This window comes from Tachyglossus aculeatus, chromosome 2, assembly GCF_015852505.1.
Source record: "Tachyglossus aculeatus isolate mTacAcu1 chromosome 2, mTacAcu1.pri, whole genome shotgun sequence".
Lineage (NCBI taxonomy): Eukaryota > Metazoa > Chordata > Mammalia > Monotremata > Tachyglossidae > Tachyglossus > Tachyglossus aculeatus.
In genome coordinates this window covers 153645664-153672880 of record NC_052067.1, presented here as the reverse complement: position 1 = coordinate 153672880, position 27217 = coordinate 153645664, and the positions used below count along the sequence as shown (strand labels likewise).

The 27217-nt window shown below is 42.3% G+C and overlaps 1 protein-coding gene across 4 annotated transcripts in view; it reads right to left on the bottom strand.

The window, feature by feature from the left end:
• TMEM117 (transmembrane protein 117) overlaps nt 1-27217 on the bottom strand; it is a 603664-nt gene that overhangs the window by 332436 nt on the left and 244011 nt on the right. For 2 of the 4 annotated variants that reach the window (XM_038742118.1, XM_038742110.1), the window contains exon 4: nt 25378-25407. The exons of the other annotated variants lie outside the window; for them this stretch is intronic. In XM_038742118.1, coding sequence (XP_038598046.1) covers nt 25378-25407 — 30 coding nt within the window. The remainder of the gene's footprint in view (nt 1-25377; nt 25408-27217) is intronic. 4 annotated transcript variants of the gene reach the window in all.

Below are 27217 nucleotides of genomic sequence, written 5' to 3'. Positions count from 1 at the left end.
ACCTCCCCAGCACTTAGAGCAGTGCTCTGCACATAGTAAGCACTTAATAAATGCCATCATTATCATTATTATTATTATTACAGGAAACTCTCCAGATGCGACCCTGAGAGGGGCACATATACTTAGCAGTTGTCAAAACCGGGATCTGTTGAAGGCTTTAAGTGTTTTTATAATATTCACAAAACCAATTTTTATTATTGTTGGTTGAAACAGATTTATCTCTGTGGTATAGCAAAACCTGTGCCAGTAGGAGGAGGAGCAATAGTAGTAATGATAGTTGTTGTAGGGATAGTATTTATTAACTGCTTACTGTGGTCAGAGCATTGTACTAAGCACTCATGAGAGTCTGCTGTGTGACCTTGGGCAAATCACTTCACTTCTCTGGGACTCAGTTCCCTCATCTGTAAAATGGAGATTGAGGCTATGAGCCCCACGTAGGACAGGGACTGTGTTCAACCCAATTTGCTTGTATCTACCCAAGCCCTTAGTACAGTGCACAAAGCGCACAGTAGCGCTGGGGAGGTTACAAGGTGATCAGGTTGTCCCATGTGGGGCTCACAGTCTTGATCCCCATTTTACAGATGAGAGAACTTAGGCCTAGAGAAGTTAAGTGACTTCCCCAAAGTCACACAGTTGACAAGTGGTGGAGTCGGGATTAGAACCCATGACCTCTGGTTTCCAAGCCCAGGCTCTTTCCACTGAGCTTCTCTGCTTATCTAACCAGCCTCAGCTATGGGAGGGAGAGTCAAACAGAGGCCTACTCATTCCATTACTACTCATTCATTCAATCATATTTATTGAGCCCTTGCTGTGTACAGAGCACTGTACTAAGCGCTTGGGAAGTACAAATAGGCAACATGTAGAGATGGTTCCTACCCAACAATAGACTTGGGCAGTGGCTTGCGAGTGGAAGACAATCTGCTACAAGTCAAATCTCACCCAAGCAGTGTCATGGGAGAAAGTCGAGGGCAGAGACTCAAGTTGACTCCGCGGAAGGAGGCAATGGTAAGCCAATTCCGTAGTTTTCCCAAGGAAGCTGGATGGATACACTACCAGAAAGATTGCAGATGGAGAGGGGGAGTTCTGGGAGAGATGTGTTATTGGTATCACTATGGGTCAGAAACGACTTGATGGCATAAGACAAGGAAAGTACATGTGGCTGCTCTGAAAATATTCACTGAGATACTACGGCTACTCTAGGGCTGTGGTTTGTTGTAAGGAACAGCCATGTGATAGGTTCAGAATGGCCCAACCTCTTCTCTGCAGGTGTTCTTGACAATGAGACAAAATCCAATCTGGGGACTGAAGTTACAATATAATAAAAATCATAATAATGGTATTCATTAAGTGCTTACTATGTGCCAGGCACTGTACTAAGCACTGGGGTGGATACCAGCAAATCGGGTTGGACACAGCCCCTGTCCCATGTGGAGTTCAGAGTCTTAATCTCCATTTTGCAGATGAAGTAACAGGCACAGAGAAGCGAAGTGACTTGCCCAAAATCACACAGTGGACAAGCGGCCGTGGCAGAATTAGAAACTAGATCCTTTTGATTCCCAGGCCAGTGTCCTCTCCATTATGCTATGCTGCTTCTCACCCACTATATGCTTCCAACCCACTAGTAGGGCTTCAATTCCAAAGGTTACGAACAGCAGTCTTGAAGAAAATTGTGCTGGTTCTGTTATGGATGATGACTGGGCTAAAGACATCCACCCAGGCGCACGGGCTCAGTAAATCACGTACGTAAACTGATGACATTCCCTTTGTAAATGAAGACCAGCTGTTGTGCAGCAAATGTGTCACGTGATATGTGAATAATGTGCTATTCTTCAGTAACATCAGGGTCATCACGATATATGCAACTTTCCCAAACCAGAGATGAGGATGAATGTATCAAATCCTACTAAGGGTAATGAAGCAAGTCCTTTTGACAAGTAAGAAAATGGATCAATATCGTATCAGAACATTGCAAAGATCACTAGATTACTGTTTGAAGCTATCCCCTAATAGAAAAATTACATCATTATCATCATCACACAGTATTTTGGGGACACCTGTCTACATATGTCTTCTCCCTGCCACTAAGATTTATGATGTATCAATTTAATAAGCAGCAGGAAGAGACCATAATGGATGATCAGCACAATCTGAGCTCCTTGGTTATAAATCTGTTCTTTTGATTCATCCATCCTAGGCGGCAATATAACAAGTGAGTCTCAGGAAAGCTAGGTTACGGTGTACACACAGCTGTGTGCATATTTGATGAATCCAGAGTTTTTATTAGATCATGAGAGAGACAATAAACCTTCACCGCTGGACAATGGAATAGAAAATGAATCAAGATAATTGCTCCTCTCCAGGGGTTCAACTATATTAAGATAGATTGACCCTCATTCCAAGTTAGTAAAGTGGGATTTTTATACCTGTAATTTATTACTGCTGTAATTTATTCATTCATAGTAATGTCTGTCTCCCCCTTTAGACTGTAAGCTCATTGTGGGCAGGGCATGCGTCTGTTAATGTTGTTGAATTGTACTCTCCCAAGTGCTTAGTACAATCTGTGTCTGTACTCATCAAGTGGTCAATGAAAACGGTTGACTCACTGAATTCATTCATTCATTCAATCGTATTTATTGAACGCTTACTGTGTGCAGAGCACTGTATTAAGCACTTGGGAAATACAGGTCGCCAACATATAGAGACGGTCCCTACCCAACAACGGGCTCACGGACTGAATGACTACGGCTTCATCTCAGCCACTCCAATTGGAGAATTCTATAAAATTACCGAGTTTGCCAAAATTAGAATTTAGAAAATAGGACTATTAATACACATGGTCTCTTGAGTGTTCACAAGAATCCAAAAGAATGGATTTACAATGCTCTGCACGTGGTATACGTTCAGTAAATACCACTGATTGATAGATTACTTTCTGCTCACCTCTGCCCACCTGCCAGATGCAATGCAGCCATCACACATTATTAAAGTTCTGCATTGATGATCACTACGTAAGCATTAGAATGTGGCACTGCCTCGTACCAGCCTTTGATTTATATTCTGCCATTCTAGCTAATGTGCAATGGCTGCTTCAAAATTCACTTCACTTTACCTAAGTCTTAATGGAGAACATTGTGGCTACAATATTAATTTTAAAATTAAGATGCTCTAATGGAATGGTGGGGTTTAATTATAATCCTCGATCCAAAAGGGAGTGCAATCCATCATAAGTGACACAGTAGCAGATTCCTTTGTACTCTGCCTTTGATTTGGTTTTATTTTTTAAAACCACAAGGCTTTTAACGGATAATTTCCTAAATAAATCATTTCCATATCCACTCTTGCCTAGTGAATGAACTCCAGAAATCTGCTTTCCAGCTCATATTTCATTACTATTACTATCATTCTTTTATCTATAGCGTATATATATATATATATATATATATATCGCTTACTATATGCCGGACACTGCATTAAGGATTGGGGTCTTGTTTTATGCCGTCGAGTCGTTTCCGATCCACAGAGACACCACCGACACATCTCTCCCAGAACGCCCCGCTCTCCATCTGCAATCATTCTGGACGTGTATCCATCGAGTTTTCTTGGTAAAAATCTGGAAGTGGTTTACCAATGCCGCCTTCCGAGAAATAAACTCAAGTCTCCGCCCTCGGCTCTCTCCCATGCCGCTGCTGCCCAGCTTGTTGCCCACCTTCTAGACTGTGAGCCCACTGTTGGGTAGGGACTGTCTCTATATGTTGCCAACTTGTACTTCCCAAGCGCTTAGTACAGTGCTCTGCACACAGTAAGCGCTCAATAAATACGATTGATTGATTGGGGGAGTTCTGACTTGTAGCAGATGGCTTTCCACTCGCTAGTCCCTGCCCAAGCTAGGAATGGAATGGGTAGGCCTCTGCTTGACTCTCCCTTCCATAGCCGAGACGGGCGGAGTACTGGAAACTCTCGAGGTACGACCCTGAGAGGGGAAGGATTGGGGTAGATATAAAATAATCGGATGAGCCACAATCCTTGTCCTACATGAGGCAAATGCCCCATCACTGTAGACACCACCACCACCTTCTCTGTCTCCCAAGCTCCTAACCATGGAATTGACCTTGACTCATCTATCTCATTCAACCCAATCAATGGCATTTACTGAGTGCAGAGCATGGTACAAAAGCTTGAGAAAGTATGATACAAAAGTGTTGGAAGACACAATTCCTCCCGCAAGAAGCTTACTACAGTCTACAGGGGGATCTAACACGTTCAACCTATCACCAAATCCTGTTGGTTTTACCTCCACAAGATCTCTAGAATCCATCCTTTCCTCCCCATCTAAACTGTTACCATGCTGATGCAAGCACTTATCCTAACCCACCTTGACAACTGCAACAGTCTCCTCACTGACCTCCCTTCCCCCTGTTTATCCCTTCTCCATTTCATACTTCACTCTGTGGCCTGACTCATTTCCCTGAAAAAAAGTGCAGCCCCTATTTTTCCCACTCCTCAAAAACCTTCAATGGTTGCCCATCCACCATCTTCTAGACTGAGAGCCCATTGCTGGGTAGGGACCGTCTCTATATGTTGCCAACTAGTACTTCCCAAGCGCTTAGTACAGTGCTCTGCACACAATAAGCACTCAATAAATATGATTGAATGAATCTGCCTCAAAAAGAACCTACATATCGTTGCCCTTAAGGCACTCAATCAGCTCTCCCCCTTCTGTAGAATTACAACTTTCTTCCTCCTTCAAAGTCCTCTGCCTGAGAGCTGAAAAAACTGCAAAACTCGACTCTCCCCATCCTCTGTTGCACAAAACAACTGTGGAATGCTGTGTATACGACGATGTTCCTTCCTAAACTTTGCATCAGTAGGCTGACATTCCGAGCATGACATTTGATTGTCCCTTCCTCATAAGCATCCTGTAAATTAAAAATAGCTATTGTTATAAATCTGTCTTTGAAGTTTGATGTAAGTTCAAATGAATTAACCTGGGTAATCTGTCTCCTTAAACGTTTCCACCCAGCAAGCTCGGCAGTCACAAGGATATCACTCGGTAATTTGCTTTTCTTTAATTTATTATACTTTGCTCGTCATGCAGAAGACGAGCCATAAGATCCGGGCTACACATAATTAGTTGGTAATTGAAAGAGACACAGATATATTCTACCAAATAGCTTCTGACTTAATTTCCCTATCCTCGGTCTTAGGCCCAGTCTAAAATAAATACAAGGGATATCAATCAAAAAGTCAATCACATTTATTGAGCAATAACTGTGTTCAGAGCACTGTACTTAATTCTTGCACACTGATTTCCCTCTCTTCTGTCCTAGGCCCAGTCTCAAATAAATGAAAGGGATATCAATCAATCAATCACATTTATTGAGCACTTACTGGGTCCAGAGCATTGTACTTAGTTCTTGGGAAAGTACAATATTACAAAGTTGGTGGATACAGTCCCTGGCCACAGGAAGCTAAGAGTCTAGAGGGGGAGATGGAGTTTAATATAAATAAATAAATTACAGATACGTACATAAGTGCAGTGGGGCTAAGGGAGGGGTGAATTAAGAGTGCAACTCCAAGTGGAAACTTGATGCAGAAGGAAGTGGAAAAAGAGGAAATGAGGGTTTAGTCAAGGAAGGTCCCTTAGAGGAGCTGTGATCGAATCACCAAGTAACACCCGTGTCTACTCATTGCACGTCTCATTTCTGAGAAGTGTGGCCATTGTCCCCTTGGCTAGTGTCACTTAGATCACTGTTGGAGATGGTAAATCAACAAGGGTATGTACTTGGAATGTTCTTTGTGCAGAGCACTGTATTAAGCATTCAGGAGAGAGTGCAACAGAGTAAATAAATACAGTCCCTGCCCTCCAGGATCTTAAAAGCGAGATGTAAATATTTATTAGAATTGCTATGCTCCATGAAGCTACTTTTCAGAAACCCGTCTTGGTTTCATTTCTTAAATAAAAACAAAAAATAATCTTGGGTTCATGCTTTTTCTTTAAATTTCTCCTTCGCCAAATACAGATATAGGAATGAATCAACTCACTTGGGCTACCAAGTTTCTATTTCTATCACATTCACTGATTTGGGAAGAAGAAAATTGTGGAGAGAAAGAACTAGTCTTTGATGTCCTTTCTGATTGTCTCGTCCTAGACGTACAGGAGCCATTAAACACATGGTCTGGTGGCTGGAACATGGGCTAGAGCAGAAGGTCATAGGTTCTAATCCCAGCTCTGCCACTTGTCTGCCGTGTGACCTTGGGCAAGTCATTTCACTTCCCTGGACCTCAGTGACCTCATCTGTAAAATGGGGATTGAGACTGTGACCCCCATGTGGGACAGGGACTGTGTCCAATCCCATTTGCTTGTATCCACCCCAGCACTTAGCGCAGTGTAAACATAGTACACACAGTAAGTGCTTAACAAATGTTACAATTATAATCCAGTGATTAGTACAGTGCTTGGCACATAGTAAGCGCTTAACAAATACCACAATTATCATTATTATTACCACTTCATCATCCCAAAGCTTAAATCTGATCCTTGGTCAGACAGTCACAGAGTTCAGTGAGATGATTGGTACATTGTCGTCACAACCATAACACCTACTATCCAAATTAGATTCTGGGGTGAGGGAGACTAGGAAATCAGACAAAGGATTCCACTGCAATATGCAGAATGCTTGAAAGACTAAATTTACCCCAGGATCTGGCCATCCCCAATTAATTTCCCAGCAGCCTGAACCATATCATCGAACCACTTTGTCTTTATATGAGGATGCTATTATTTATTTTGACCACTTTAGCTGTGAATATTTTTTATATTTGTCTCTTCCATTAGCGTATAAGCTACCTGTAAGCAGGGGATGTGTCATTTCATTATACTGTGTTTCCCAAGCAAATGCTCAAAAAGCGCTATTATTTCTAATACTCCTACAGATCCTCTTGGACAGTTCAGAAAACGCAACAAGAATATGAGTTAACTCTGGGCCAGTGAGGAAGACTGGACGCAGTGTCTGTGATAAATTGGCTTTATAATTTATTACCGTTACATCTTGGAGATAATTCTTGAGGAGATAAACAAGATGATATATGTAAGTCTTTGAAGAAGAATGAAGATTGTTCTTTCAGGCACACCGAGGAGATTTTTGTAGGGAATTTTTGAATGAAAGAGAAGCTCCCACCCGGATGACCGATTCTCCAAGCCTCTACACTTATGCCCCATCCTTATCTACAGCTCCAAATGGCCCCATGTCTCCCTCAGATAATGCATCTTAAATAATAATAATGCATTGTCCTTACTCCATTCCAGTCACTCACGACTACATCTATATAAGTGCTGTGGTAAGGGCCTAAGGCAGCGTGGCTCAGTGGAAAGAGCCCGGGCTTTGGAGTCAGAGGTCATGGGTTCAAATCCCGACTCCACAACTTGTCAGCTGTGTGACTTTGGACAAGTCACATCACTTCTCTGTGCCTCAGTTACCTCATCTGGAAAAAGGGGATTAAGGCTGTGAGCCCCCTGTGGGACAATCTGATCACCTTATAACCTCCACAGCACTCCCCAGAACAGTGCTTTGCACATAGTAAGTGCTTAATAAATGCCATCATCATTATTATTATTCCTTTTGTTGCAAAAAATAATTGGAGTTAGTATAATCAGCCTGCTCTCTGGTAATACTCAAAATTTTGGTTAGCAGAATAATCTCCAGAACAGAAATTCATCCAGAGTCTAATTTGTCCATGAAAGAGATCTATGAGTTAAACAATAACAATGATGATGGTATTTGTTAAGTGCTTACTATGTGCCAAGCACTTTTCTAAGTGCTGGGATATATACAAGATTAACAGGTTGTCCCACGTGGGGCTCACAGTCTTAAACCCCATTTTACAGATGAGGTAATTGAGGCCCCGAGAAGTTAAGTGACTTGCCAAAAGTCACATAGCCGTCAAGAGGCAGAGCTGGGATTGGAACCCACATCCTCCGACTCCCAAACCCAGGCTCTAAAGGCTGGAAATGAAAGGCAGTCAGTGCTCAGTAAATACCGTTCATTGATTTTATTCATTCATTCAATCATATTTATTGAGCCGCTTACTGTGTGCAGAGCACTGTACTAAGCGCTTGGTATTTTATGCTTGATTTTATGGTCTTCTCTAGTGGCCACTGATTTTTGGAGAACTCTCTTCCTAAACTGGGCCTCAATTTCCCCATCTGTAAAATGGGTATTCCCTCTTACCTAGACTGCAAACCCCAAGTGAGACCGAGACTGTGTCAGAGCTGATTATCTTGTACAAACCTTAGCCCTTAGTACAGTGATGGGCACTCAACACACACTTAACAAATACCATTAGCAACAACAACATAGTCTAAGTTAAGTTGTTACTATGTGACAGGATCTGTTCTAAGGGCTGGGGTAGACACAAGGTAACCAGATTGGGACACAGTCCCTGTCCCACATGGGGCTCACACTCTCACTCCCCATTCTAAAGACTACAGTTCTTGGCCTACGATAAGCGTTCAATAAATACTACTGACTGATTGATAACGAATATTACTTTATAGGAATCTAATCACTGCTTTTAAAGTGCACTTGAATATGTGAGGATTAATCAATCCATCAATCAATCAATTAAATATATTTAGCACTGTACTGTGTAAAAAAACACTGTACTAAGTGCTTGGGAGAGTACAATATAACAGAGTTGGTAGACACGTTCCCTACTAACAGTGAAGTAACAGTTTACAGGGGAGACTATCATTAATATAAATGAATAAATTATGGATATGTACATTGCTGTGTGGTTGGAGGGGATGAATAATGGGAGCAAATCCCAGTGCAGAGACGGTTACTGTTGCTTCAGTTTTCTTCAGTAAATGGATGGGTGTGTCCTAATATTTTGCAGTTTATACATATATTTTTCTTGAACAAAATATTGTTTTCAGGGGATTTAAAAAAATATTTCATGTTCAATCCATCCCTCATTTCTTTTATCCCATATATGTTTGTGCTTTTATTCATTTATCTTTGAGTAATAATAACGATGGTATTTGTTAAGCTCTTACTATGTGCCGAGCACTGTTCTAAGCACTGGGGTAGATACAAGGTTAACAGATTGTCCCACGTGGGGCTCACAGTCTTAATCCCCATTTTACAGATGAGGGAACTGAGGCCCAGAGAAGTGACATGACTTGGCCAAAGTCACACGTGGAGAAATGGTGGAGCCACAATTCGAACCCATGACCTTGGACTCCCAGGCCTGGGCTCTTTCCACTGAGCCATGCTGCTTCTTTAAAAAAAAAAAACATTTCTTAGCATCTTTACAACATACAAACACTGCTTACACGAGCCTGATGTTATTCATGTATGCTTTTACTGAAGTATAGAGGAAAAAATGACGTAGTCTTTACTAATGTGTGCTTCTGGAAAGGTCTTGGGTTCTAATCCTGGCTCTGCCCCTTATCAGCTGTGTGACCTAGGGCAAGTCACTTCACTTCTCTGCGCCTCAGTCATCTCATCAGTAAAATGGGGATTAAGTCTGTGAGCCCCACGTGAGACAATCCGATGACCTTGTTTCTACCCCCACGTTTAGAACAGTGCTTGGCACACAGTAAGCGCTTAACATATACCATCATTATTATGAATGAGTACAATTCAAATGAATATTGAGTGAAGAAATCGATCAGTGTTATTGATTGGTATTACTATGCTCCTCTTGGACCCACCAAAACTCCTACCAATCTTCCAGTCACTGTTGCTTTTCCCACAGTAACCCCCAACATCAACGACCTCCTGATGGTGAATCTCACCCATTCCCACATCGCTCTCCGAGAGAAGCTGGTTCCGGCTCCCTCCGGCTGTCTCATCCTCAGACCGGCCAAGGAGGTTTCAAGTGAGGTCATTCACTGGTCCCTGGCTACCAAGGCTCCATCGACAGTAGCCTCTTTTGGGAGCAATCAGCGCCATTCCTCTGAAGGTGCAGTGGCCCCCCAAAAAGGTCCATTCGATTTGGTAAGTGACTTTGTCTCCATCGACAGAGGTGGGGATTGGTTCTCAGTGGCCCTGGGGTCAGCCTTGAAAATTGAGGGGACCTGGTCCTGGAGACGGTCAATGGAACTGCCCATTCTGGCCACGAGCAAGAGGCTCCCGCTAGTCGGTTGCCCAGCATGCCCTGATCTTGCAACTCGTTGCTTCCCAAGAGGCAAGGAGCCCAGGCAGGGTGTTATTACCTGATGCAGTCCTGGGAATGTGCCGGAATGTGACTTGCTCCCTGGGGATTGGGTCAGTTTGCAACCGGGGAGGGGTTAACTTGAACCAGATAACTTGGTTGACCATCTGGTCCTTTTGGGGGTCCTTTGAGAGGTGGCCTAGTGGCTAGAGCAGGGGCCTGGGAGTTAGAAGGACCTGGGTTCTAATCCCGACTCTGCCACTTGTCTGCTGTGTGACCCTGAGCAAGTCACTTCAGACTGAGAGGCCTTCCCAGACTGAGCCCCCTCCTTCCTCTCCCCCTCCATCCTCCCCGCCTTACCTCCTTCCCTTCCCCACAGCACCTGTATATATGTAGATATGTTTGTACGTATTTATTACTCTATTTATTTTACTTGTACATATCTATCCTATTTTATTTTGTTAATGTATTTTGTTCTCTGTCTTCCCCTTCTAGACTGTGAGCCCACTGTTGGGTAGGGACCATCTCTATATGTTGCCAACTTGTACTTCCCAAGTGCTTAGTACAGTGCTCTGCACACAGTAAGTGCTCAATAAATACGATTGAATGAATGAATGAACTTCTCAGTGCCTCAGGTTCTCATCTGTAAAATGGGGATTAATATTGTGAGCCCCATGTGGGACAGGGACAGTGTCCAACCCAATTATCCTGTATCTACCCCTGGGCTTAGAACAGTGCCTGGCACATAGTAAGCACTTAGCAAATGCTACAATTATTGTTATTATTATTCCTTCTTCCTTCCCATCTGCCATTCCTTTCCCCCGTGCACTTTATCATCCTTTCTCCTGTTCCAACTTCACCTATCTCCTAGTCCTTCTAACGGATAGCTTACAGGGAACTTTCTCCAGGCAATCAGCCATTTGGAGGTCATGACGCAGATGGAGGCAATTCTAGTCCATGCATTTTATTTGTTAAACTTCATTTTTCACATGCCAAATAATACAACTTCCTCCTTCCCCCTAAGTCTAGACTGTAGACTCGTTGTTGTGGACAGGAAATGTGTCTGTTGTATTGTTATATTATACTCTCCCAAAGGCTCATTACAATGCTCTGCACACAGTGCGTGCATAATAAGATTGACTGACTGACTATACAGACTTTTAGTCGGAGGGCTCAGGGTTCACATCCCTGTTCAGGTGGAAGAGTTTTGAGAGATAGTGTGCCTAGCAGATAGAGCATGACCCTGGAATCAGAAGGACCTGGGTTCTAATTTCGACTTCACCACTTTGCTGTGTGACCTTGGTCAAGTCACTTCACTTCTCAATGCCTCAGTTCCCTCATCTGTAAAATGGGGATTAAGACTGTGAGCCCTATGTGGGACAAAGACCGTGTCCAACCCAGTAACCTGATATCTATCACAACACTTAGTACGATGCCTGGCACATAATAAGCGCTTAACAAATACCATCATCAACACTATTACATCACTTTGGTGAGGAGATGAGACAGCCAGAAGCAGGGCAATGCCCACTGGGGCCACACCATCAGTAGTGAAGCTTTCTGATTGAAGAAATCTTTGGGTACATTTAGTGGTGGACAGTCCCAGCAGGAATCCAGAAAATAGCTGATTGACATGGGCGGCAAAGACCACAGAGGCTCCCAAAGCAACTCTTCTGCTGGGTTACCATGGCCTAGCAGAGTAGCAGCAATAAGTTATGGTCACTTTAGTCCTAACTGGCATCATTACATGAATTCTTGTGGTCACTGAGCAATGTGACCTTGGCTCTAGCGCCATAAACTTGGCATTAACCTTGACTTGGGTCTCTCATTCAACCCACATATCCAGTCTGTCACCAAATCCCATGAGTTTCACCTTCACAACATCGCTAATATCTTCCCTTTCCTCTCCATCCAAACTGCTACCACGTTAATATGATCACTCATCCTATCCTGCCTAGATTACTGCATCAACCTCTTTTCTTACCTCTCAATCTTCTGCCTCTCCCCTCTCCAGTCTATACTTCACTCCGCTGCCAGACTATCTTTCTACAAAAATGCTCAGGGCATGTCACCCCACCTCCTCAAAAACCTCCAGTGGTTGTCAAGCCACCTCCATATCAATCAAAAACTCCTCACCTTTGGCTTTAAAACACTCAATCACCTTGTCCCCGCCTACTTTATCTTGCTTCTCTCCTTCTACAACCCAGCCCGCACACTTCACTCCTCTGGTGCTAACCTTCTCACTGTGCCTCCATCTCACCTGTCTCTCTACCAACCCCTGGCCCACGTCCTACCTCTGGCCTGGAACGCCCTCCCTCCTCAAATCCTCCAGACAATTATTCTCCCCCCACTTCAAAGCCTTACTGAAGGTACATCTCCTCCAAGAGACCTTCCCAGACTAAGCCCCACTTTTCATCATCTCCCACTCCCTTCTGCATCTCCCTGACTTGCTCCCTTTGTTTTTTTCCCTCTCCCCACCCCCCCATGTATATATCTGTAATTTTATTTATTTATATTAATGTCTGTTTACTTGTATTGACGTCTACCTCTGTCCTTCTAGACTGTAAGCTTGTTGTGGACAGAGACTGTCTCCATTGCTGTATTGTACTTCCCCAAATGCTTAGTACAGTGCTTGGCACACAGGAAGCACTCAATAAATAGGACTGAATTGAATTGAATGTGCTACACCCCTGCGCATTACTGGTTTGCTCAAGCCACTGGCAAACCAGAGAGTGCAAGTGTCATCGCCCAAATCACTAGAATCAATTCCTTTGCACAGGTTCTTGGTCTCAAAGACTTGAGACTGGACCAAAACTCGCCTGTCATTTATGACTCCAACATAATACAATCAATTATATTTATCGAGCACGTAGTGTGTGTTTACGATTCTTACAGTGTTTATGAACCCAAATAAGCAGTCACAAATCCTTCACAAAGGTTACAAGGCTGAATTCATGGGTGAAAAAATCAAGCACCCCAGGTTACAGCCAATTCATACACAATGGATTCATATGCTTATGACCTAAGGATACAGTCAAGACAGTTTGCTACGTTACCCCAGGTTGTAGCTATCCCCAGATCTATACAGTCTGGTTGATGCAGTCAATATTATCTGACACCTCAGCAATTCAAAGCAACACTGTAAAGATGCCAAAACAAATAAAGAAATTATGGGCTCTCCACCCCAAACTAAAATCTGGAGATAAGAAATCTTACGTCGGTTTTAGACAGCAGACAAAGTTATCTAAAACCAATGAAGAAGACCCCGAGGAACAGGGTTCAGAGGTGTGAAGTATTCAGGAGAAGTTGGCCAACTACAAGAAAACAGCTGTGGTTTTAGTCAAATTGGACATACTCTTTACTTATGTGGAAAAAAGGGAACGTTATTCCAGTCATCAGACCAAGTTTCTGCTTTTTCAGCCTCCTGCACGGATTTAACCCTACTTCAATTTGTTATCAAGTTAATGTTGTGACATTATGCTTGGAAACACTTTAACTTAGACTTAATTAGATTAAGTTAATCGATTAAAAATTAAATTAGATTAATTAATCACTAGTTTAATTATCCTTAGTTTAGCAATAGAAGTAGTAGTAATAGTATTTATTCATTTCTTACTCTGAGCAGAGCACTGTAATAAGTGCTGGGAAAGAGTACACTTGTGGGAATTAGTCACAGAACCTGTCCATTAAGGGGCTCTCATTTATTAAGCATTTGTTGTGGGTGGAACAATGAATTAAGTGCTGGGAACACAGCCAAAGAATCGGTCCCTGAACTAGAGGATAGAGAACAGCCTTGGGAGTCAAAATAACCTGGGCTCTAATCCTGGCTCTGCCACGTCTGCTGTGTGACCTTGAGCAAGTCACTTCACTTCTCTGGCCCTCAGGTAGAGTAAAAATGGGGATGAAGAGTGTGAGCGCCATGTGGGACAGGAACTGTGTCCAACCTGATTAACTTGTACCTACTCCAGGGCTTAGAACACTGCTTGGCACATAGTAAGCACTTAGCAAGTATCACAATCATCATCACTGTTTATCTAAAAGTAAGGCGGAGAGCAGCGAGGAGACAGACACAGTAAAAGAGATGGAATAATATAAATATGTGAGCCCATTGTTGGGAAGGGACCATCTCTATATGTTGCCAACTTGTATTTCCCAAGCACTTAGTACAGTGCTCCGCACACAGTAAGCGCTCAATAAATTCGACTGAATGAATAAAAGTGCAGAGTCCAACAGGACTGGAAAAAAAAAAAAGAGGGCCTGTAGATGCTGCAAGGGACTCCCTGTCTGGTTATCCAAAATCCAGTCACAATGTAACAGGATTGAGCATTCAAAGAAAGTTTATATTTTTATGGAGGTTTTGGAAGAAATTAAATTCCATTCTTAAATATGAATTATTAAATGGTCAACTTATATGATTACATTATGATTAGCATATTTATTAAACACTTACTATGTGCCAAGCACTGTATGAAGCACTGGTGCAGACACAGGAAAATCAGGTAGGACACAGTCTCTGGTCAATATGGGACTCACAGTATAAGTAAATGTATGTACACACTTATGGGAAAATATACCTCATGATGAAGTCATTCACAATCCGTCCAAGCTTTTGAGGAACAGTTTAAGAATGAACTGTAGGGTACACCTATACTCCAAAGCCACAGAAATCAGTATGGTATTAATACTAATTATAATGATGATGATAATAATGCATTTGTTATAATAATAATAACAATAACGATGGCATTTATTAAGTGCGTACTATGTGCCAAGCACTGTATGAAACACTGGTGCAGACACAGGAAAATCAGGTAGGACACAGTCTCTGGTCAATATGGGACTCAGAGTCTAAGTAAAAGTAAATGTATGTACACACTTATGGGAAAATATACCTCATGATGAAGTCATTCACGATACGTCCAAGTTTTCGAGGAACAGTTTAAGAATGAACTGTAGGGTACACCTGTACTCCAAAGCCACAGAAATCACTATGGTATTAATACTAATGATAATGATGATGATAATAATGCATTTGTTATAATAATAATAATAATAATAATAATAATGGCATTTATTAAGTGCTTACTATGTGCCAAGCACTGTTCTAAACACTGGGGAGGTGACAAGGTGATCAGGTTGTCCCACGTGGGGCTCACAGTCTTCATCCCCATTTTACAGATGAGGTAACTGAGGCACAGAGAAGTTAAGCGACTTGCCACACAGCTGACAATTGGCAGAGCCAGGATTTGAACCGATGACCTCTGACTCCAAATCCCGTGCTCTTTCCACTGAGCCACACTGCTTCTCTTTTGTGCACAAAGCACTGGACCAAATCCTGAGATAGATACAAGTTTATCAGAGAGGCTGACCCAAATGGAGCTCACAGCCTATATGGGGGCAGAACAGATACTGAATCCTCATTTTACGGATGAGGACACCGAAGCACTGAAAAGTGAAGTGACATGCCCAGGTTACACAGCAGGTCTCTGATTCCCTCACCTGTTCTCTTCCACTAGGCCAGCTTACACTCCCTAATAACTTTTTTTCTAACTCCTTACTCTATTATTTGAAACTAAACTATCACTTTGCTACTGAAACTCTAACAGTGGGGACACTTTATATTTCACAGTATCAAATTTAAGTAAAGAATGTAATATCAACATTCAAATGAAATTGTTATATTTCTATTACTCAGGAACAGCTGGCCATGTGCTTGGGTTTTCATATTTCAAATATATTTTTATTGTGATCAACCAACTGAAATTTGATAAAAAGATTGAAGGCTCTCTCCCAGGGAATATATTTTTGGTATGGGTACTCTGTCCTCGGGTATATTAAATTACTCGATGTTTAGGAAGGAGTACAAAAATAAATGAACCAAGGAGGATGCAATGCTGTGACTGAAAATATCCAGTCCATTACTAAGTTAAAATAATTTTAGGCAATGAGTTTTTATATACTCTGCTGCTAGTACATCAGTGTCCAAAAACAGGGAGCATCAAAATATTAGTCACTGCATTATTCTGACAAAATTTTGTTAATGAAATTGTGATGCACCGTCCTGTTCATTTACAAGGCTTCCCGAAAAAAACCTGCATGATGAGATTAGAGATTTATAAGTGTACCGGTTCAGTCAGAGTTTGCATCTTGGATTCACTCCAGCCTCAAAGAAAGCCCCAATGGGAGTCATTTACTTTCAAAGTAATTACAATCAATAATTCTGGAAGCTTCCACCACAATATAAAACCAGCATCAAGCATAAGAAAAAGGTTTTCTTGAAACAATTAGAAGATGCAGAGAGATTCCTATCTCGATAGGATCTATTTGTTGATTCCCTACACAATGCAACTTCCAAATATATTAAAAAGATGATTGAGCATCACAAACTAAGCTGACTCTAAATAGCAAATAATTGTTGAAATTTGCATACAGCTTCAAAGATAGCATGGCACAAAGGAACCATAAAAATGTATTAAGAACACTGAAAAGTAAAATGGTAAAAGTCTAATTTAAACTAAATTAAATTGATACAAATGCAACGCCAACATTCTATGCTGCAAACAATGTGTTGTTTTGAAATTTATGGCAATTATTTCCTCTGGGGATTTGCAGATCTGTCTCAATGAAATCCAAGCTGGCTAACAGGAATTTACATCCCATTCCCCAAAACACTTGGTTCAAATGGATTCAAATGATTATGTCACTTTTTTACCATTAATAATAATAATAATAACGGCATTTATTAAGTGCTTACTATGTGCAAAGCACTGTTCTAAGCACTGGTGAGGTTACAAGGTGATCAGGTTGCCCGGCGGGGCTCCCAGTCTTCATCCCCATTTTACAGATGAGGGAACTGAGGCCCGGAGAAGTGAAGTGACTTGCCCAAAGTCACACAGCCGACAATTGGCAGAGCGGGGATTTGAAACCATGACCTCTGACTCCAAAGCCCGGGCTCTTTCCACTGAGCCACACTGCTTCTCATTTGTAGACGATCCTCTTTGGCAAAGGATTTATTGGATAAACAAAAGAAGTAAATATGAATTAGAAACTGTGCCATATTTTCTCATAATACAAACCCATCTCAAAATACAATACTGATTAAGTGATTGGACGCTATCCCACCTCAATGACTGTATCAGCCTCCTTGCTGACCTCCCTGTCTCCTATCTCTCCCCATTCCAGTCTATACTTTGCTCTGCTATCCAGATCACCTTTCTACAAAAACATTCATTCCACGTTTCCCCACTCCTCAAGAACCTCCGGTGGTTTGTCTGTCTCCCCCTTCTAGACTGTGAGCCCACTGTTGGGTAGGGACTGTCTCTATATGTTGCCAATTTGTACTTCCCAAGCGCTTAGTACAGTGCTCTGCACACAGTAAGCACTCAATAAATACGATTGAATGAATGAATAAACAGAAACTCCTATTGGCTTTAAATAACTCAATCACCTCGCCCCCTCCTACCTTACCTCGCTGCTCTCCCACTACAACCCAGTCTGAACACTTTGCTCCTCTAATCAATCAATCAATCATATTTATTGAGCGCTTACTGTGTGCACTTAGTAAGCGCTTGGGAAGTACAAGTTGGCAACATGTAAAGACGGTCCCTACCCAACAGTGGGCTCACAGTCTAAAAGGGGGGAAAAGTGCAGTGACTTGCCCAAAGTCACACAGCTGACAATTGGCAGAGTGGGGATTTGAACCCATGACCTTTGACTCCAAAGGCCGGGCTCTTTCCACTGAGCCATGCTGATGCGACTTTACCTTGATTTCATCTCTCTCGAAAAAATGCCTCTGACCTGGAACCCAGAAGATCACTCTCCCCACCTTCAAATCCCTATTTCTTGATTTTATTTTTTTATTGGTATTTGTTAAGCACTAAGAGCCAGGCAGTGTACTACTAACTGCTGGAATAGTTACAAGCTAATCAGGTTAGATCCAGTCCATGTCCCACATACATTTTACAAATGAGGTAACTGAAGCACACTAAGTGACTTGCCCAAGGTCAATTAGCAGACAAGTGGCTGAGCTGAGATTAGAACCCAGTTCCTTCTGTCTCCTAGCCCCATAATCTATGGACTAGGCCACACTTCTTCTTATTGAAGGCACATCTCCTCCAAGAGGCCTTCCCTGACTAGGTCCTCATTTCCTCTTCTTCCACTTTCTTCTACATCTCCGTTGCACTTCGATTTGCACCCTTTATTCACCTCTCCCTCAGCCCCACAGCACTTGCAGTGTGGCTTAGTGGAAAGAGCGTGGCTTGGGAGTCAGAGGTTCCAGTCCTGCCTCCTCCACTTTGCTGTGTGACCTTGGGCAAGTCACTTAACTTCTCTTTGACTCAGTTACCTCATCTGTAAAATGGGGATTAAAAGCGTGAGCCCCACGTAGGACAACCTGATTACCCTGTAACTACCCCAGTGCTTAGGACAGTACTGGGCACATAGTAAGCCCTTAACAAATACCATAATTATTTTATATATGGTTCATAATTATTACTCTATTTATTTATTCATTTTACTTGTACATATCTATTCTATTTATTTTATTTTGTTAGTATGTTTGGTTTTGTTCTCCATCTCCCCCTTTTAGATTGTGAGCCCACTGTTGGGTAGGGACTGTCTCTATATGTTGCCAACTTGTACTTCCCAAGCGCTTAGTATAGTGCTCTGCGCACAGTAAGTGCTCCATAAATACAATTGATTGATTGATTGATTTTATTGTTATGTACATATCTAGAATTTACCAATTTATATCAATGTCTGCCTCCCTGTCTAGATAGTAAACCCACTGAGGTCAGGTAATGTGTCTACCATCTCTGTTATATTGTTCTCTCCCAAGTGCTTAGTACAATGCTCTGCATATAGTAAGTGCTCGATAAACATGATTGATTGATACGAAATGACCAAACTATCAGTCAATCACTCCTCCAGGATTGTCCCAACTCAAATTTGTTTTTATACATTGATGTAGAGGGGGGTTTATATCAATTAGGACGGCAAGGTGGCTTCCTAGACAGCAATGCCAAACTCCTTCACTGAAATTAAATTATTTTCTTTCCAAGCAAGATAGGGAAGGAGTCCTTTCATCATTCAAAATTTTGTTCTGCATTTACAGGAGTTTCCTTCATTCAGAGGTTCACATCCTGACAGGATTAATAAACATCTACAATGAATCAACGACAACATATTCAGAACTGAGAAGATAAAATTGACTATCAAATGCTTTTTTAAACATGTTTAATTGGGCACAGGTTTTAGAGTAGCTTCAGAGTACATTCCTGGCTTCAAAGGACCTGCCAGCAGCATGGCTCAGAGGAAAAAGCATGGGCTTTGGAGTCAGAGGTCATCAATTCAAGTCCTGGCTCTGCCACTTGTCAGCTGTGTGACTTTGGGCAAGTCACTTAACTTCTCTGTGCTTCAGTTACCTCATCTGTAAAATGGGGATTAAGACTGTGAGCCCCATGTGGCACAACCTGATCACCTTGTAAACTCCCCAGCGCTTAGAACAGTGCTTTGTTCATAGTAAGTGCTTAATAAATGCCATCATCATCAGTATTATTTTTATTATTATTATGAGTTTCCTAAGGGAATTAGCAACTCTGATTTTTTTTCTTTTGTATATGTTAAATGCTTACCATGTGCCAAGCACTGTACTATGCACTGTAAATGAAAGTTAATCGAGTTGCTCACAGTCTTAATCCCCATTTTATGGATGAGGAGCCACAGGGAAGTTAAGAGATGTGCCCAAGGTCAAACAGAGACAACAGGCAGAGCCAGGATTAGAATCAAGGTCATATAGATAAACAAGAGAGGAACTTTCCTATAAAGCTTAACAGTCCTGCTATGTTGTGTTTCAGCATGTATTCTCACCTGACATCCAATTTGAATTTATTTAAAATCCTAGAGATGTTAACATAGGCAAGAAATAATATTACTCTATAGGATTTTAAATGTTTCCTTATAGCCGGGTTTATCTATACTTGAAATTCAGCATCTCTCAAAATACATAATTGGGATGACATAACCTTCCTTAGATATGGTTAAATTCTAAATGAAAAGATATCAAAATATGCTTCCTTTTTTAATGTTATGTATTAATTGCTTACTATGTTTCAAGAACTGTTCTAAGTGTTGGGGTAGATACAAGTTAATCAGACCAGATACAGTCCCCATCCCATAAGGGGCTCACAGTCAATCAATCAATCAATGGTATTTCTTGAGTGCTTATTGCATGCAGAGCACTGAACTAAGCACCTGGAAGGACAATAAAAAAGTTGGTAGACACATTCCCTGCCCACAACAAGCTTACAACCTAGAGAAGGGGACAGGCATTAATACAAACAAATAAATTATGAATGTGTACGTAAGTGTTGTGGGGCTGAGGAAGAACTGAACCAAGCACTTAGTACAGTGCTCTGCATACAGTAAGTGCTCAATAAATACGATTGAATGAATAAAGGACGCAAATCCAAGTGCAGAAGAGGTGGAAAAAGAGGAAATAAGGGCTTAGGCATGGAGAAACTGTGATTTTAATAAGGCTTTGCAGGTAGAGAAAGGGGTGGTCTGTAGGGTATGAAAAGGGGATGGAGTTCTGCCACAGAGTCAGGACAGAGTGGAGATATATGAGCAGCGAGATAGGTGATATTTTACAGTTAGTAAGTAGGTTGCCACAGAGGAGTGAAGTGTATGGGCTGGATTGCATTAGGAAATCAGGGAGGTAAGGTAGGAGAGGGCAAGGTTACTGAGTGCTTTAAAGCTGAAGGAAAGGTGTTTCTGTTTGATGTGGAGGTGGATGGACAACCACTGGAGGTTCTTGAAGAGTAGGGAAGCATGGACTGAACAGTTTTGTAGAAAAGTAATCTAGGCAGCAGAGGGAAGTATGTACTAGAGTGGGGAGAGACAGAAGTCAGGGAGGTCAGCAAGGAGGCTGATTCATTCAATCGCATTAATTGAGCACTTACTGTGTGCACAGCACTATACTAAGCGCTTGGAAAGTGCAATTCAGCAACAAAGAGAGACAATCCCTGCCCTCAAGGGGCTCACAGTCTAGAAGGGGAGAAACAGACATCAAAACAAGTAAGCAGGCATCAATAGCATCAAACTAAATAGAATTATACATATATAACACCAAAGCAAGTCCCACATGGAGCTCACAATCTGAGTAGCTTTATGGCCTAGTGGAAATAGCCTGGACCTAGGAATCAGAGGACTGGGGTTCTAATCCCAGCCCTGCCACTTGTCTGCTGTGTGATCTTGGGCAAGTCGCTTTACTTCTCTGGCCCTCAATTACCTCATCTGTAAAATGGGGATAAAGACTGTGAGCCTTATTTGAGAGAGGGACGGTGTCTGACCTGATTTGCTTGTATCCACCCCAGTGCTTAGCACAGTGCCTCACATATAGTAAAAGCATTCATTCAATCATATTTATTGGGCACTTACTGTGCGTAGAGCACTGTACTAAGCATTTGGACAGTACAATGCAACAATAAACAGACACATTCCCTGCCCACAGTGAGTTTACAATCTAGACTGGTAGGAGACAGACATTAATATATATAAATAAAATACAGACATGTACATAAGTGCTGTGGGGCTGGGAGTGGGGGAGAACAATGGGAGCAAATCAGGATGACATAGAAAGGAGTAGGAAAAGAGGAAAGGGGGGCTTAGTCAGGGAAGGAATCTTGTAGGAGATGTGCCTTCAATAAGGCTTTGAAGGTGGGAGAGAAACTGTCTGTCGGATTTAAGGAGGGAGGGGGTTCCGGGCCAGAAGTAGGACTTGGGCCAGGCATTGGAGGAGAGGCAGGCAAGACTGAGGCACAGTGAGAAGTTTAGCACCAGAAGAATGAAGTGGCTGGGCTGCTTTATAAAAGGAGAGTAGTGAGGTGAGGTGGGAGGGGGCAAGGTGATTGAGTGCTTTAAAACCAATAGTGAGGAGATTTGTTTGACGCAGTGGTGAATGGGCACCATTAGAGTTTTTTGAGTAGTGGGGAAACACGTCCTGAACGTTTCCGTAGAAAAATGTTCTGGGCTGCAGGGTGAAGTGCGAACTGGAGTGGGGAGAGACAGGAGGCTGGGAGGTCAGCAAGGAGGCTGATGCAGCAATCCAGGAGGAATAAGATGAATGCTTACATTAACGTGGTAGCAGTTTGGATAGATAGGAAAGGGCAGATTTTAGTGATGTTGCAAAGGTGGGACTGACAGGATTTAGTGATGGATTGAAGGTGTGGGTCGAATCAGAGAGATGCAGTAGTCATGGATGGATAGAATAAGTGCTTGCATTAATGCGATGGCAGGATGGAGAGGAAAGGGAAGTTTTTAACAATGTTGTGAAGGTTGAACTGACAGGATTTAGTGACAGTTTGAATATGTGGGTTGAATGATAGGAGTGAATCAAGGCCTGTGAGACAGGGAAGTTGATAGTGCTTCTTACAGTGATGGGAATGTCACTGGGTGGACAGGAATATGAGGAGCTCTGTTATGGATGTGTTAAGTTTGAAGTGTTGGTGGGACATCCAAGTACAGTTGCCTTGAAGGCATGAGGAAATATGAGACTGCGGAGAAGTAGAAAGATCAGGTCCGGAGACGTAAATTTGGGAATCATCTGCATAGAGATGGTAGTGGAAGCCATGGGAGAGAATGAGTCTTCCAAGGAAGTGGGTGTAGTTGCTAGAATAGAAGGGGACCCAGAACAGAGCTTTGAGGGACTCCCACAGTTAGAGGGTGGGAGGCAGAGAAGGAGACCATTAAAGAGACTGAGAATGAGTGGTCAGAGAGAAAAGAGAAGAGGCAGGAGAGAAAAGGGTCAGTGAAACCAAGGTTGGACAATGTTTCCAAGAGAAGGGGATGATCCACAGTGTCAAAGGCAGCGGAGAAGTTGAGTAGGATTATGATGGAAAATAGGCCATTGGATTTGGTAAGAAGGTCTTTGGGAACTTTGAGAGGGTGGAAGCTAGATCAGAGGGGGTCAGATGGAGAACTGGAGGCAAGGAAGTGGAGGTAGTGGGCATAGATAACTCGCTCCAAGAATTTAGGGAGAAATGGTAGAAGGGAGATAGGACGATACCCCGAGGAAGTTGTGGGGTCAAAGGAGGGTCTGAGACACAGACGGAGGAGGAGATAGGAGGGAGATCTCCTCTTGAGAGATGGCTGGGAAAGGAGAGAAGGTTGAAGAATGGGCAGAAAGAGGGAGAGACTGGAGAGAGGCAGAGGAGATCACACCTGCAGATTTCAACTTTCTAAATAAAGTACATGGCCAGGTCATTCGGGGCAAGAAATGGGGAAGGTGGAAGGAAAAGGTATTGACTCCCCATTTTACAGTAGAGGAAACTGAGGCATGGAGAAGTAAAATGACTTGCACAAGGTCACACAGCAGACAAGTGGCAGAGCTCAGAATGGAACCCAAGTCCTCTGGCTTTGAGGCCCATACTTTATCCATTAAGCCATGCTGCTTTCTTTTCCCAGTAAAACACTATTTAGCATCAGTTACCATTACCATCAATTTAGCATCAATTACCATTCACATCCCTTTTATTTCTCCTTTTTCTGTATAATATTGTTCTATCTACATGGGGAAGTAGTGTGGTTTAGTGGAAAGAGCACGGGCTTGGGAGTCAGAGGTATGGGATCTAATCCTGAATCCACCACTTGTCAGCTGTGTGACTTTGGGCAAGTCACTTAATGTCTCTGTGCCTCAGTTACTTCATCTGTAAAATGGGGATTAAGACTGCGAGCCTCACGTGTGACAACCTGATAACCTTGTATCTACCCCCAGCGATTAGAACAGTGCTTGGCACATAGTAAGAGCTTAACAAATGTCATCATTATCATTATTATTACTATCTACTTACTTCCTACAATTACTATGTCCTGTATTGATTGTCATTATTGTGACATCAAGTCATTTCTGATTCATAGGTACTCCATGGATCTATTTTCTCCAGAGTGTCCTGTCCTCTGCCGTAATCTGCAACCTTTCTAACGGTTCTTCTGTTATCGTAGTTATGGTCTCTAGTCATCTAGCTGCTGGTCTGTCTCTTCTTCGTTCTTTCTTTCCTGGTTGTTTTTTTTTTTAACTGTCCAGCTTTCAGATCCACACATTGTCACTGGAAACACCACAGAATTGACAATTTGTATTTTGGGGACAACTGTTACATCAGCACATTTCATGACTTTTTCCAGGCTCTTCATAGCAAGTCTTCGTTATGTTAATTTTCAGCGTACTGATTTGTACTTTATTCAAATGGTTTGTCATATGGATTGTTGGCTTTCCCATTCCCTTTCTTTCCATTTGTCTGCTATGTCACCTTAGGCAAGTCACCTTCTCTGTGCCTCAGTTTCTCTGTGCCTGTTTCCTCATCTCTAAAGTAGGGATTCCCTCCTACCTAGACTGTAAGCCCCATAAGGGAAAGGGACTATGTCCAACTTGATTATCTTCCCCAACCCTTAGAAAAGTACTAGGCATAGAGTAAGCACTTAAATATTGTTATCATTATTGTTTTATTCTGGGTAAAGCAGAGGAAAAAGACTCTCCATTTATTCCCATTTTAGTCTTTGAATGATAAACAATAAGGTGATTGATTTTTCTTGTTGAGTTTGAGGAGTTATTCTTAATAAAAATGAATATACTTGATATGAGTCCAGGGATTCACCTGGGACAGTAAGCACAATAAATAAAAAATCCTGCCGAAAACCATCTATCTTAAAGGATTCTGCTAAAAATCTGTGGCAGTAAGCTCAGGTCTCTCTGAAAAGTCACAAGTGCAAGTGAGATAAGTTTTATAGTTGTAACTCTGCTCTTAGTAGAATGTAATCTCATCACACACACACACACACACAAAAAAAATGTGACCCATAATTTTGCCATTTAGCAGATGGTACTTCCAATGAGTCCTAAGGCTACATAAAGCATAGTGTCCCTTTAGATCAACAGATCCAGTGAAATGTGACAATCTCTCAGTAGCCTCATAAGGGACTGGAGAATTTGTCAGTTCAATGGCTTGTTTACATTTCTAGGCAATAAATTTCCCTCAAAACAGCCCCTGCAGCCCCACAAAAATGTGGTAGTTATGTTACTTTCACCTTCCTCCCCGTCTGGTCTCTCTACAAGTTCTGACTCTCGCTATTAAAAAAATGGCACCGACCATCCAATTACAATAAAGTCTTCCGAATTCCGCACAGCTTCGGAGCAGGAATTCCAGAAATATGCATGGCCAAATTTACCTGCAGGAGTGTCTTGCTTCAGAGCAGCTCCTAGAAAAGATATGTGGCTTAAGAAAGCAATATAATGGGACTCATTTGAGCAATCGTTTTAATGAACAGTTCGCAATGACTTCAGCAGCTTAAGAATATTAAGGCTCAGTTCCCACCGAGTCTATCTAGGTATTTTCCATTCGTTATCTCCCTAGGAAGATGTCACAATGTCTTCCCGTGAGTGTGAGATGGCACCACGTTCTAGAGTTGCCATCTGGAAGGAGGAAAAACACTTAAGTGAATTCCATCTTACATGGCATTGTTCATCTATATGTTGAGACGTGATGGCCTTTGAAAAGTCTACTTCTAAAACTGTCCTAATTTTCACCTTACTGTAAAGCGAAAGGCACTGATATTATTCTCCCCATCCCAATAATGAAAATAGCTCTTTCTCAGTGGGCTAATCCATTCACAGCTTGCTTCAACTGCCTTGTTCCATTATTGCTTTCCAGAGACTATTGCCCCCAATGTGCAACTAATAAAGATAGACTTATTGCATCCCTGCATAATCAGGAATTAGCATATGCCTTTGGACAGGGATTACTCAAATACATAATCACACTGGCTAATTAGTGATACTTGCTGATTTGTTCTCTGCTTTTGAATCTAAGATATAAATATGGCTTCATCACCAACACGTCGCATTTACATACCAAATAGCCTTCAGTGCCAGTAACTAAAACATGAAGGCAAGCAAGAAATATCTGTCACTACAGTCTTGATTCATGTCCTTACTCCAGCCTGGGAAGGGTGCGAAATCAGCAGCAACAGTAGCAGTCAGTCAATCGTATTTATTGAGCGCTTATTGTGCTCAGAGCACTGTGGGAGGGAACAACGGAACAATATAATAGACACATTCCCTGCCTACAGTGAAGTTACACTTTAGAGGGGAAGCAGAATGAAGCTTCCTTCCCGCCAGACAAGATGCCCGTCCCCAATCCACAAGAAGCAGCATGATGGAGTGGACAGAGCACGGGCCCAAGAGTCAGAAAGGCATGGATGCTAATCCCAATTTTGGCGCGTGTCTGCTGTGTGAACTCGGGCAAATCACTTAACTTCTCTGGGCCTCAGTTACCTCATCTTGTAAAATGGGGATTGAGAGTGCGAGCCCCATGTGGGACAGGGACTGTGTCCAACCTGATTTGCTTGTATCCAGTCCAGCACATAGCACAGTGCCTGACACATAGTAGAAGCAGTGCTCAGAGAAGCAGCGTGGCTCAGTGGAAAGAGCCCGGGCTTTGGAGTCAGAGGGCATGGGTTCAAATCCTGGCTCTGCCAATTGTCAACTGTGTGGCTTTGGGCAAGTCGCTTAACTTCTCTGTGCCTCAGTTACCTCATCTGTAAAATGAGGATGAAGACTGTGAGCCCCACGTGGGACAACCTGATCACCTTGTAACCTCCCCAGTGCTTAGAACAGTGGTTTGCAGATAGTAAGCACTTAATAAATGCCATCAAAAAAAGTGTTTAACAAATACTATTATTATTATTATCATCATTATCCCATCATTCCCCTCTGTTCCAACCCTGGAAGGATAATACTAATAATATCCATTCATTCATTCAAGTGCTTACTGTGTGTAAAGCACTGAACTGAGAGCTTGAACAATAAACAGTGACAATCCCTGTCCACAATGAGCCCACAGTCTAGAGGGGGATAGATAGACATTCATTCATTCAATTGTATTTATTGAGCGCTTACTGTGTGCAGAGCACTGTACTAAGCGCTTGGGAGGTACAAGTTGGCAACATATAGAGATGGTCCCTACCCAACAACGGGCTCACAGTCTAGAAGGGGGATACAGACAACAAA